Source organism: Rhea americana, unplaced genomic scaffold (genome assembly GCF_003343005.1).
Source record: "Rhea americana isolate MKP2758 unplaced genomic scaffold, rheAme1 scaffold_161, whole genome shotgun sequence".
NCBI classification, from domain to species: Eukaryota; Metazoa; Chordata; class Aves; order Rheiformes; family Rheidae; genus Rhea; species Rhea americana.
In genome coordinates this window covers 1,940,927-1,955,283 of record NW_028185717.1, presented here as the reverse complement: position 1 = coordinate 1,955,283, position 14,357 = coordinate 1,940,927, and the positions used below count along the sequence as shown (strand labels likewise).

The following is a 14,357-nucleotide window of genomic DNA, read 5'->3' as shown; positions in this document are numbered from 1 at the left end:
TTCATGATTACTATTTATTGACCGAACACTGGAGCTGGATAGAACCTATTAGAATACTGCTGGGTCATTTTGTGGTGAATGGGCTCAACCATGAGTATACAAGAGTAAACCAAGGCAAATTAACTGTGGTAAGAAAGGCACTGTATTATGATACAAGTCCCATAGAAGTAGTTGCTTTATTGTGTTTTAAATGCTATTTTAAGTAAATGCCATATTTAGAAACTTTTTTCTAGAAAGGTTCCTTCGGGCTTTGCTTTGTGAGTTTCAGAAGGATTCCAGACATCTACAGCGTGTTAAAAAGGAAAGTCTGGAATCCAGTATAAAATCTCAGAAACAGCTCTTAGGCTTTATGTTACAGACCTGTGTAGAAGAAAATGAATTTTCTCTGCATGTGCCACTTTGCAAAGCTAATGCCACATACTGGGCCTCATATAGTTTACTGCAAAACTGAAGGCAGTTCCCTGGGTTTTGTCACATTATGGGGGGGGGGGAGGTCTTAACTTTATGTCTGAGGCAAGTGGCGTATCTGCCCAAGGGTTTAGCCATCAAGATAACCACCAATAGTACACTTTAATAGAGATTTCCATTAGTGCAGCTAGATCCATCCATGTAAGTACACTGATGGCTAAAACCCAAAATACAGACCAAACCAAGATTGTTAAGCATGCAGCTTTCTCAGCAACAGCCTGTTAATTCTAGCTAACAAGAAGGCTTCTGATACCCAGCATACAAGGTTTATGCAACAAATGGACTGTCCCGAGCAACTCACATCAGCCCGCCCTAGAAATAATCATGCTAATTTCTGGACCTGGAATATATATTATTTATGGGCCCCAACAAGAAATGGATCATCACACTTCTATCATGAAAGTTTCTGCAGTATAACACAGCTGCATCCCTAAAGGCAAAATGCAGTGCTGTGTAGTAATGGTGAAGCTAACTCAGATACCAGAAACTGATGAAGAGCTGGCTTCCTGCTATGTTCACCGTGACTGTTAGGTTCACTCGATGGTGTGTTGAACAAACTGTCTCTAAAACAAAAACTAATGGAGATAACTGGATACTGTACCAGCTCTGCACTGAGGGCAGTAGGTCTGCAATGCAGGTGGGAGCTGTGATTGCAGAGTGCAGGCACAAGAGGAACTAGGAACAAGAGGAACAAGAGGAATTTATTTAACTATTTGCATTAATGGCAGGAAAGCCAAAATGCCACAGATTTCACTATCAGGGACACTGCATATTAGATTTCATTGACACTATTGCTTTAGTTCAGATCACTTCATATGGTGCAATTGAAACTACCCTTGAGGGACTCAGGGGCTTTCTTTGTAATGTTAAACTTCTTCCTAAAAAAAGAAAGATACTCCTCTCTTAAAATAAACCAATCATACATCAGTTATGCTTCCTACATTGCAGTTCACTCACTATTGTAATTCCTAGTGAATTCTTCTGGAGTGTCTGCCAATTTGTATAGATAAGTGGATCTGAAATAACTTTGCTGTAGATAACTATTAGTAAACCCTGTTTTAGAATTTGAGGATGAGGGAAGGGATGAGACTAAAGCAATTTCATAACAAGCAGAATATCAGATTCAAAACACAACCTAATGTCTGGTTCCACCCCAACTTAACTACTACAAGAACACATCCTCTGTTTATACATGAGATTATATTTCAGTTTCACAACAAAACAAATCTTAGGAGTTCCTAAGTTCCTGATACATGGCATTGGACATGACCATAACTCCAATGACATAAAAGATCCTCCAAGTAGAGAGATATAGAAAGGAAAAAAAAATACAGATTCTTTCCCTAGAGGGAGCCCATACTATAATGAGCAATGCTTATTATATAGAAAGACAGTGTAAATAACTGGATTTAACTTGTTCTCTCCCCCTCCCTCACACCCCTTCCCATTAGCTAAATCATCAGCATAGTGTTTCTTTATTCAGGGTGCAATGCACTTCTTTCTCATGTTTAAGCTTTTCTGCTCACCAAATGCAGACTCAGAAAGGAATGTCAGAAAACACATTTCATAAAAAATGAATCCTAACCTGTGTTCAAAAGAACTTCTCCATTTACCTATTAGCTCTTCAAAGTTTTTGCTAAGACACAAACATTCGCTGAATGTTACCACCATTAAGTTTTCTTCTGGTAGCCTTTGTAGCTTAAGTAATTACATATTAAATTTTCTGCCATCAAGGACTGCCACTCACTATCAGCAGTACATCACTTGCTGGTGGGTGTCACGTGGTGAGAAAAGAGAAGGTAACAAAGCTGTTGAATATGAGGTGAAATTTTCTGTTTTGGCATATGCTATCTTGCTTGGTAAGCACTAAATGGATTCTTGGGCGGGGGTGGGTGGAGGGGACCCTATACATAGTAGGTATGTGGGCAAAACTTACAAAACAGAACATAATCAAATTGCTAAAGCCATATCCTCAACTACTCCTGGTAGTATCRTAACCATTTAACTTCAGTGGACCAAATGCAAATCTTTTACTTTTAATCCATCACACAACAGATGCAACTCAGACGTTATAGTTTAAGCATGCAACATGTCATAGTAACAAAATTGATTAGATAGCAGTGTATATTAAATAAATCTTTGTGATTAAGTAAAAAATAAATCACATAAACAATTGGTGAGAACATGTCGGCAGGCTCAGCTCTACATCTGTTTTTTTCTTTTATACATCAGCAGCAGCCAAATTCACAATTGATAGATATTGCACCAGAAAGACATGTGCAGTGAGAAGGAATATAATCACATTAATGTTTATGATAAAAAACAGATATGACTTCCATGTGTTACATAAAGTGCCTTTAGAGTTGGTGCAGTTAGAAACAAACAAAAAAACAGTTATTTAGTTATCATTAGCAAATGCATACAAATAGGAGACAAAACAGATCTGTTTTCTATAGTGCCAAATCACGCAGTGTCAGGGTCCATTCAAAATGCCTCCATTGCAAACAGTAAAGAGGAATAAAAGAATCACTGTACAAAGATAATGAGAGGGTTAAGCATATTTTCCTAAAATCATTAATGCCAACCCTACTCCAAAATGTTTTATAGTACATATCAGTATTACCAAGGAATAATGAGGCAATTTCTTTATTGAACATGAGATTTGGCATGCTATGTTATGATTCTCTCTTGACTTTTAACTATTCTATTGATCTATACAAAAAAAGCAACATCCAATCCTTACTTCTTCTGGACAGAGAAAAATATTTATGTGGTCAGTGAAAAGGTTTTTAAGAGTTGCTCTTGATACAGCCCATGAACAGAAAACTTCCAACATAGCTTTCTCTTATTTTCTTTAACAGTTTGGGAACACGTGGCTCAAAATATGCTTTGAAAAAATGACACTGGCATCAAGTCCGGTATGAAATTAAGGTAAGAAAAATGCTCATTTTTCCAAGTAATGTAATTGTAATGAAATAAAATCTGAAAATGTCTAAATCAATTAAAAAGTAAACATGAGTTGTAATACTATACCTGTAAAATGATTAATTCCATTCATTGTCATTAGAAATTATGTAAAATATTTATTAAGGGCTTTGCCTACAGAGGCACAACATAAATAGAACAAGTCTTGCTGAAATGTAATCAGAGTACATGTTAACCAGTTGGTACTTTGCTGTGGAAATGTCAGAACAATCCACAGATTATAGTTCAAACTTCTGAATTTAGGCAACTGCACTGTTGAAGTGTTTGCTCCATGAACCAACATTGTGCAACTGTTCTGCCAAAGTCACTCCGAGTCCGTTGGGCAAATGCAAAAGTGCAAGCAGAACTTGCTTGAAGGGGGGAAAAAGAAAAAAGTAACTGTTTTAATCCACTCCTTCAAATCCTTGAGCATTTTCAACTGCCATAAGTAGCTTCTCTCGTAAATCTTCAAAAGATTCATAAAGAGGTAAGTCTAGGCGATTAAAGCTGAAATTTAGAAGGAAAAGAATAATTTAATAATAAAAAAGTACATAATTTTAAAGAAATAGAGAAGGTTGAATAACTTGGAGGCCTTAATGGAGTTATATCTTAATGCCCAAATGGGGGCTATCTCCCATAGTGTCCGTTGCAAACCTAGCTAAATGCTTGTTTTCAAAACGGGTTTTCATAAATAACCATTTCCCATCTTTCTTTTCAGAAATGATTGTGGGAATTTGTCAAAATCTGCTTAGAAAAGAAAAAAAGAAAAAGCATATTCAGTTGATAGGAAATAGCCTTCTGACAAAGCTGAAATGTTGTCAAAGACTCGGCAGAGATGTTCTGAATTTACAGGATAGACTTTCTACCCTGTGGAGGAGAAAAAGAATAGGAATAAAGATCTAAAAGAAGCTTTTGAAAAGGTCCTGTAAAATCTAAAAGTAATTGAAAACTGAAAAGAGTGGGTTGGTTTTGGAACCTTTTTTTTCCTTAATAAAGGTTTTTATTCTACAGAATGGTGTTTTTTAAGGAAAGACCACCATTCTACAGCTATGCTTTGTTCAGCCAGACTTTTCAGAATTTACTGAACGCACTTACCAGGAAGAGGAGAAAAATCACTGGAAATGAGAAAGGGAACATGATGAGAGTAAAAGGTTCTGATTTTTTGCCTTTATGACTTACCATGTGTGAGCTCTGGGCAGTTTATCAGGACTTCCCCATTGCTCTATTGTAAACAGCTGAGGACCATTTGAACCTGGTTGAAAATGAAAAACATACGAAATGTAGATTACTGGACACTACACAGACTAAGTGTTATTTTCAGAATTAAATGTCTGCATATATAGGCTATATTTTCAGTTAACACAAATAAATTGGTACAAACTCCCTGAAGTCAAAATTACATTAAAGCACASAGAAATATTGTTATTTATTTCCACATCCAATTAGTTTGTTAAGTTCTTTGAGTTACCTTTGCATAGAAATGCTGTAAAACTCCAAAGACATAAGCTCAGACATTAACATTGAAACATTAATGTGTTTAGATAAAAACACAACCTCCTCTTCCTCATAACATAGAATCATAGAATCAGTAAGGTTGGCAGGGACCTCTGGAGATCATCTAGTCCAACCTCCCTGCTCAAGCAGGGTCACCTACAGCATGTCAGACAGGGTTGCATCCAGGTGGGCTTTGAATATCTCCAGAGAAGGAGACTCCACAACCTCTCTGGGCAACCTGGGCCAGTGCTCCGTCACTCTCACAGGGAAGAAATTCCTCCTCATATTCAGGCAGAACTTCCTGTGCTTCAATTTCTGCCCACTTCCTCTTGTCCTGTCACATGGGACAACTGARAAGAGTTTGTGCCTGTCCCCTTGACACCCTCCCTTCAGGTACTTGTACACATTGATCAGATCCCCCCTCAGCCTTCCCTTCCCCAGGCTGAAGAGGCCCAGCTCTYGCAGTCTTTCCTCCTAGGGCAGGTGCTCCAGCCCTCTGATCATCCTCGTAGCCCTGTGCTGGACTCTCTCCAGTAGCTCCATGTCTCTCTTGGACTGGGCAGCCCAGAACTGGACACAGTGCTCCAGATGAGGCCTCCCCAGGRCTGAGKAGAGGGGCAGGATCACCTCCCTCGACCTGCTGGCAACACTCTTCCTAATGCAATATGCCATGAATAGTATTCCTTCTGACTGTCAAAATTTGCTTAGTGGAAGCTGATCCATTCCTGGGCAACAAAAATGTCTTGCAAATACCTGTGGTGTCCAAACTATACTCCCTCTTTAGGTGCCCCCCAAWTTCTCCACTGTTCATGGCTTCAGGAAGGAGAAAGCTTAAGTTGGGGTCTATTACTCTACTTCAGTAGTGCCTAGGTTTTTTCCTTGATACGTTGTGAGTCTGTTCCTGCAGCCATTCCAGAACTAAAAATAATCTGTGCGATGGAAATAAGCTCACCATAAAGTTCAGCAAATCCATTCATAGGCACGCGTGACGTCCCAGTAACAAATTGCAGTAATCGAATCCGTTTTTCAGCATCCATAAGTAAAACAGCCTATTGACAAACAGATACACGGTCACTGCCTTTTCACTAATATAGCTGTAGATGCCATTGTTTTTTAAAAAAAGTAAATTATTTTTTTGCATCCGAATGCAAGACTTTGACATATTTCAAAGTCATATGTCTATGTGTAGCATGCCAGGTTTTCTGTGGTTAAATAAGGAGCATCCTTTTCCTATTGCCATTGGGATGAAACAAAACAAGAGACATTGCACTGCAGCAGCTGGGCACTAGGGATGTGATTCCTCTCTGCGAGGTGTGTTTCCTTTGCACAATCAGTAATTCTTATCTGCCAGGATGAATGGTGCACAACGGATACGTTACATTTATAAACATGCCTAGCAGAGAGAGTAGAGAAATGGAGAAGATAGAAATACCTCGAGGATCAGACAACAGCAATCCAAAAGTTCAAAAAAACACAGATCAGTGTTATACTATATGAGGACCTCAGAGTCAAAACTTTTGGGACCATCTGACTATTTGGATTAGTGAAAATTCACAGAATCACAGAAGGGTTGAGGTTGGAAGGGACCTCTGGAGATCTAGTCTAACCTCCCTGCTCAAGCAGGGTCACCCAGAGTATGTTAGACATGATCACGTCCAGGCAGGTTTTGAGTATCTCCCGAGAAGGAGACTCCACAATCTCTCTGGGCAATCTGTTCCAGTGCTATTCAGTGATATGATGTGATGTGATATGATATGATATATTCAGTGCTATAATTCATGCTATTGTAGCATGGCGATTGCTAGTACAAGAACATATTCTTCATTTATACGATAATCATGAAAATAATGTAAGAAACCCAGAAATGTATGTACTAAGCAGCAAGATTCTCATCATTTTAAGAAAAACAGCCACCCCTTTGAAAAGTAAAAATCTATTGCTATTGTGTGAAAAAAATATTTTAATAGTTTTTTTGTGAATATATGCTTCTTATAAAAATATTTCAAGACACTTTAGAAGAAAGCAAAGATCCAGACTTCCTAGCTTGGTTCTTTTTCTAGTATAGTCTCTAACGGGTACCACTGCTGTCATTTCCTGCATATAAAAACATAACTTTTCAGYAGTTCTCATGAAGAAAACAGATTTCATAACAAACTCCACAACACAGTAAGGTTTCTCTGGCTTTCAGAAATACTAGAAGTCAAATTCAGTAAACAGCATTACCTTCCAGAACCACTGGATAACAGGATGATTTGGACAGTAACCGTTTTTGTAGATTGTGTGTTGTCTCCAGTCATTAACATCAACATCTCCAAGGCCACACATCAGTARCTATATATGGAAGCAATCGTTAGGATATTAATTGAAGATGGTTTTGTGTTCTCCTGTGCATGCTAACAGAAAAACCTGTTAACCTCTCCCTCGTTGTCTGCTCTTTTAAACAGCTAAGTGCTGCAAACAAAGGACAGTTGGGCTTCTCTTCAGGAAAATTCTCAAAGAAGGTTTCACCTTACTGGAGAAAGGTTGTACAATGTAAGTATTACGTGTAATTCATGTGACAGCATCTTTTGTAGCATTTTGCTCAAAACACATATGGCCAATGTAGGCATAATGGCCTTAATTCAGCAAGATACTTTATACATACTGAACTGCCTCACTGAATAATCAATATTTGTTGTGCTTTCTATTTAATAGATTCATTAATTAGAGGAAAAAAATCCTCATTTTCCACTGTAAGTAAAAGCATCTTTGCCACCCAATTCATTTACAATTTAGTGAATCTAGAATATAATGCATCTACTTGTAATAAGCATTACTGAACTATTGTTTCTAGAACTCAATTAAACATACTCACCTCTAGCTCATTTTCATCAAAAATTTTTATCAGATCAATGGGAAGAAGTTCTGTGAATCCCTAAAAGAAAGCAAAGCAAAGTTAAAATTCTCATACAATGTAAAATGAAATTTTTATTTAACAAGATCTTTGACTTCAGGGAAGGTAAGTAAATGAAATATACAGTTGTGAAAGTATTATGAATCTCTAATTTAAAAACTAATTACTAACATGATTTCAAGCTCAAGTAATTTAAACTTGAAAGAGAATAACCATATGAAGAGAAAAATGTGAAACCGTAAAGCGTAAGTATTATGGAGCTCGTGCAATGATACGAAGCTCCCCACTCCCTCAATTCAGACACAAATGTATAACAAGTCTGCATTAAAAAAAAAAMCAAAACCAAAAACGTAACTCTGGACTCTCCAAAAAAGTCCATATACTTAAAAGTTTTTTTGTGTGAAGAGCAGCAGCTAAAAGAACCTTACCTCCAAAAAAGCATTCATTTGTTTTTGAACTCTATTTACAAATCTCCACTGGATGACGAGGCTGGAGTACAGACACAAACACATTCATTAGAAGATTGAAAACAAAATGTTTAGAGATTTTAACTACCCTAATTATTTTCAGTTTCTCATTTAAAGCTCCAGTTATCTCCCCTCATACTTGGCTGTTGCATAAACAGAACTTGGGAAGGGAAAAATCCCTCAATTCCTGCAGAAGTTTTCCTGTCTGAGAAACATGAAAATGAATAGCCTTTTATTAACTGTTCAAATTTATTTTGCATGACTTTTCAGATTGTTGAAAAAAAGTTACTGATTAGTATAAAGAATTTAGTAATGAATATTTTTACTTTAGCATGTGACATTAAAACTCTGCACATATAATTCAACTTTCTTTTAGATATGACCTTTCTTTATCACTAAGAATATTTGATGTAACACTAGCAGATGACATGCCATTAATCTTTTTGTTCCTGTGGATATTAATTCAAAGATCAACATGGTAAAATGACTTGCTTGTGGACTGAAATAGCCTAGAAATTCTTCAYTTCTAAGTAAGGCTGTAATTTAGACCCTGGATTTTGTATTTACTGTTAATATTAGATACCTAAATAACTAGACATTTTATTCCCTCAAAGCTCTAGGTAACTAACAATGTCCAATGAAGTCTGCCAAATTTGGAGACAGTTAGAATTACATTTAACAGTCTGTCAATAAAAAGATACATAGATGAATAAACACTGCAGTATCAACAGAAACTGCTTGTGTTTCAGTGCTAATCACCCACTGCATAAATATCTTACAGGTTCTAGATTAATGCTTTAGAAATCAAATTATTTTCCTACTCAAGCAAATTGCATCCTAATGTGTATGAATATTACAATAATAATGTTTGCTCATCACTTTGAGGAAATGCTTATTAAAAATGGCAGCAAGTATTTGTTGAATTGAATATTTTATATTCTAGTAGGCAGAAAAGTTGAGGAAGCCTAAAATTAAACAAAACCAGCCTGTTTAAATTTGGCCAATTTTTTATAGTGGCACTGGTACCAAAATCATGAACCTAGTCTGTGTACTTAGCAGAGAAAGATGATGGAAAAATGGCCATTCAAGAAAGCAGCTTTGGGATCTTGGGAGCTCTGGGACACACTTTGGAGAAGCATGTTTCCCGACTATGTAAGTGATTTCAGAAAAAACAAACTGTTCATTTAATTTATTCTATTTTTGTTCTTATACTGGACAGTGTACATGCGAACTGTAATGTTCAAAAATGGCATTACAGCATTGGATAGTGTTATTTGATGGTCACTCACAATCCTTAAAGAAATAGTATAAAATGTATTTTTAATTAGTAGCTAGTCAGTTTATGTTTTCAATCTTTCATGCAATAATTATTACAAATTAAAAAGGTAAATGAAATACAGAATTTTCTGTTAGACAATGATTCTTCACTCTGCATCCACGCTATACAACATATACTAACTACACACAAGAATGCACCATTTGTGTGTTACGTGAAGACAAAGAAACAAAAGTAAATTTACACGTGTGACTACCCCTGTAGTTTTTTGTTTTGTTTTTTTAAGTATACCAATTAGCATAGTGCTATCATAAGGGGATTCCAGGGAAAAATTCTATGATGAATTTTGATTTACATAAGTCATTTCCAAATGAGAGAATGCAAACAAAACTGTTGATTTGAAAGTTGTAAAACATRCAAGAAGTATCTACATGTAATTCAGTTACGCCTCTTGAACCACAAATTTCAAAGAGCTGTTCTTTACTGCACTGTATTGAGATGACGGAGTGAGAAATATTTATGATGTCTAATATTTTGCACCTGCAAATGCAACTGATATGCCTGAAAAACTAAAAATTTGACAGCATAAACATACTCCTTCCCATCAAAGTAATAGTAAAAAAGAATTCATAAAAGCAGAAAATTCTTACTACTCCCCCATTACAGTCAGGTCATGTAATACAACACTGTAAATGAGATTCACAAACAAGTATACAGTTTTTCTTTTAGCAGAAAAATACTTAAATAGGTATAGATCTCCTGAGCCCCTCTGTGAATGACAATCAAAATGGCAAGCAAATGTCAATTTGATAAATTGTTATCCTCTTTCCATTCTTTCTCTTTAGACAGTTTAGTGTTCAGATCTGGACTCCATTTGTATACTGTAACCTTGCAGTCCATCATGCAAAACTGCAAATCCCRTGGTGGAAATTCTCCACTACACTCGAGGTTTACAAAGCGGAGCGAGTTGCCCTAGGCAGTTAGTCAGTAGACAGTAAAAGATGTGAAATTCACTGAAATTGTATATCTATTTTAACATTATAATTATAGCATCCAAGATGTGCCATTTCTTTTCGTCAACTATAAAGGGAGTCTAGAGTGATTCATTCAGAGCAATTCCACCCCTTCTTGACTTTTCCTCATGACAATACRTCAAAAAAATACTGTATGTTTCACATTGCATGTTATGCTCTACCTCCATTAGTGTAATTTATAGAACAATGAGCACTAACATTTAAAATTGTTAAGCATTAGTATGTAAACAAACTATGTTAATGAAGGCTTGTCTTTTCACTCATGATTCGTTGTGCTGCACACTGCAATAACTATGGCAGTTTATGTATGGTAGTTTACATTCTAAGATGAACACTACTGTGCTTTATTACGCTCTGGATAAACTCCATAAAGATATACGTACTCAATGTATTCCCTTTTGTTTTCATTTGTTACCATGATTTCTGACCCATTTGGCTTCAAGTCAACTTGATACGTCTGTATTTTAAAAGAGAAAGAAACAAAATACATGACGTTATTTCAGACTCATTCTCATGAAATCCACTATTCTTGAGTGGTGTTTTAAAAGTAGTATCTCAATATTTTTATGCTATAAGAGCTAGAGATGTCAAAATATTCCACATCTAAAGACGGCATCATTAAGGACAGATTATTCTATGATCACTCATAAGAATGAATTCTGTATCATACTCATTAGCTAGTGAACAGACAAACCATTGAATACCAAACTTTTAGTCCTTAACAGCACGTTCATTTTGGTAATGAAAATACAGATTATAAAAATGGCAAAATCTTATAGATTGGTCACCATAGAGTGTAAGACTGAAAAAAAAACCCAGCTTCATTACAGTTCACAAGAAAGTACAGCAATTTCAAACAATACATTAATTTCTGAAGAAAGTAATCTATCAACAAGAATTCAACAGAATTAATGCTGGATAGGTACCATGAAAGCCATGGCAACCATGGAAGTTGGCGGGTTTTTTTGTGCACACACAAAAGAGCTATCAAACCATATGCTCCATAGCAACAGCTATGAAGAAACATTTTTCTGAATGCAGATTCTGGTGTTAACGTATAGCGCAGGCACAAGATTTGATTCCCGTTTCATTTCGAATGCAGAATGTTTATTTGGGGAGGAGAACAGGAAAATCAACTACTTTGTTGTTTTTATGTTGCAGCTGTGTTGCGTTCAGCTTGCGCCATCAGTTCGAAAGCAGGGTTCTGCTAGCAGTAACCAACATGTGACTATGCACTCCAATTCAGCAAAGCCGTTTTCAAGCCATTACTAATCTTGGCATGATTAAATTGGATGTTATGGTTGGCCAAAGGTAGGACATTAAACTCATCAACTAATAAATGGAGCTGTCAAAGAAGAAGGTGGGGACTWGATGATCTCCAGAGGTCCCTTCCAACCTTACTGAGTCTATGATTCTATGAAAGCTCTTTCCGGGACTGGATTAATGCTGAATACTTCAACAAACAGAAAAACAGAACTATTTAGATAAATATCCCTGCTATTGTGTGGAAAAAAATAAAGGACTATACTATTAAGAAAAAGCTATTAATGTGGAACCTGCACACCTCTTAAACATACATAGTTTTGTAGTTCCACAAAGATCAGAGATGATAGTCCAGAACTAAGAAGTAAAAGGGTTGCTGTACTTTCAAGATTAAATAGAATAAAGCTATTAAGATTACAGATATGATGGCACACAGATGGCAGAAGGATTTTTGGCTCTTGTTTCTTTCTGCCCACTGGAGGATATGATGTTTTTAAGAAATGACAAGTAATATTTCAGAGCCATTAAGATAACAGACAAATACCTTTCCTTGCTCTACTTTTTGAAGAATGCTCTCCATCCTGTACAATTTAAAGTACCTACTGCATATTTGTTTGTATGTAACTTCTCAGTGAATAATAAGAACTATCAAAATCCTATTGTTGGTTATTAAGAAAGGAAGGGTAATAACAAGAAAAGCTTCATTAGATTTTTTTTCCTAATTCCATGAGATGTTTGGGTAATAAATGAAGCATAAAGACAAACAGAAACTAACAGCAATGCAGACATCTCAGTCTTTTTGTTCCCATGTCCTTGTGGAAGCAGTTCAGTCTCTGAAACAGTTCTATCCAGTGTTAGTAGTTTCAGCTGCAGATAAGGCAAATGAAGCAAGTAAAGATCTCTCAACTCCTAGTAGTTCCCAGAATGCTGGCAGCAGCCAGTGGCACATGCAGAAGCTGATGCTGTAGAATATGGCAAGTACCGTCTACTCAATACAACTTCTGAATTGCTGGAAAACCTCTTATCTGCATTGTGACTGAGAAGATGCCTCTAGCTAGACAGAGTTCTCCTTTCTTTATCAGATCCTATCCTTGTACTACTGGGCTTCTTCAGGCTTTTTCTGGGAAAAATCTGTTACATGCCAATTTTCCATCTCACCAGATTACCTCTATTGTATCTACTACTACTGGAATTTGTAAATCAGCGAGCTTACATGTAAGTTAAAATAGGAGTTAGTTAAGAGAACGGAAAATTCATTCATCACTACTGCTGTAAAGCTAGCTAAAACTGTCATGTCCCTCTGAGATACAGGAAGACTGTTACCAGCTCAGCCCCTGAAATCTACATTAAAATAATTAGAACACGACTAACATTTCTGTTCTTAAGATGTGCACTGAATGAGCACACATGAAGTCCTTTATGCACCAGAGATCCCTCCACCTTGAACTTTGGCATAATCAAAGTAGTGCTGCTGCTGGAGCATTTTGTGGTTCCTATATTAACAAAGGATTAATCCATTTTGTGGATTCCTAGATTAACAGAGACTTTAATCTCCAAAATTTAGAGATTCCTGTCATATTATGAAGGAGGAGTCTAGGGGTAAGAAGGTGAGAAGAAATGTTGAAAACAGTAACCAAGACACTTTTTGATGCATTTATTTCCCCCAAACAATCTATTTCTCTGAAGAGGACAAAGAAAGATTGCCTCATGAACTGTTATTATACTTCATGGGAGTATGTATCATGGGAGTGTTAAAAACAACCCACACATACTATGTTCAAGACAGAAGAAATTATAAATCCCATTAGAGCAATGCTTAGAAAGATTTAATGATAAGGTAGACTAAGAAATAAATCAGGGAGTCTCAACCTATAGTGGTTTATAAAGACAGTTTGTAAAGCTTCCCTGAAAGTGGAAGAATAGACACTCTAGATATGTCTGCAATTTTTTCTTTTTTATTATTATGATGTGTCACTCTGTAGTAAGGATCTACTCATTGCTTATACAGAGCTGAACTGCTAAAGAATGAAGTCTAAAAGATTAACATTTTTGAAACTATATGGATCTATTATAAATTAAGATTAAATTTGCCAACAGTAAGAAAATTTTAAAAAATTTTAAACTGTTAAAAGAGCAAGAAACATTTTAAGCAAGTTGACTGACCCGAAGTCAGAGAGCAAACTTCTGCCAGCAAAACTGAAAGCTGGCAATAAAAGACAATTCACTATGAATAATTTGAAGTCAAATCATTATAGAAAATAATAAAAATTAACCAACAAACAATCCAGAAGATTTCCAGACGAACTTTTCTTCCTGTGACTTTATTGTTCATGTTATTTTCCATGTAACATGTAACAGAAAGTACATGTAATTTTCATGTATTTTCTATTAGTTTCCATGTTAATGTAGGAAAAAGGTAGTAAGCATTGAGAAATGGATTAGAATGTTCTTGACAGTATGCTGTGTGCTTATGTTTTGAAATTTTGCAGCCTAGCTTA

The 14,357-nt window shown here is 36.1% G+C and overlaps 1 protein-coding gene across 7 annotated transcripts in view; it reads right to left on the bottom strand.

The window, feature by feature from the left end:
- Positions 1-2,488: 2,488 nt before the first annotated feature.
- The window catches only part of NEDD4L (NEDD4 like E3 ubiquitin protein ligase), a 161,684-nt gene continuing 149,815 nt past the window's right edge, over positions 2,489-14,357 (bottom strand). For all 7 annotated transcript variants that reach the window (XM_085300180.1, XM_085300181.1, XM_085300182.1 and 4 more), the window contains 7 exons: positions 10,980-11,053; positions 8,248-8,308; positions 7,781-7,840; positions 7,150-7,257; positions 5,879-5,975; positions 4,612-4,684; positions 2,489-3,939 (listed from right to left, as the gene is read on the bottom strand). In XM_085300180.1, coding sequence (XP_085156306.1) covers positions 3,837-3,939; positions 4,612-4,684; positions 5,879-5,975; positions 7,150-7,257; positions 7,781-7,840; positions 8,248-8,308; positions 10,980-11,053 — 576 coding nt within the window. In that variant the 3' untranslated portion in view covers positions 2,489-3,836. The remainder of the gene's footprint in view (positions 3,940-4,611; positions 4,685-5,878; positions 5,976-7,149; positions 7,258-7,780; positions 7,841-8,247; positions 8,309-10,979; positions 11,054-14,357) is intronic.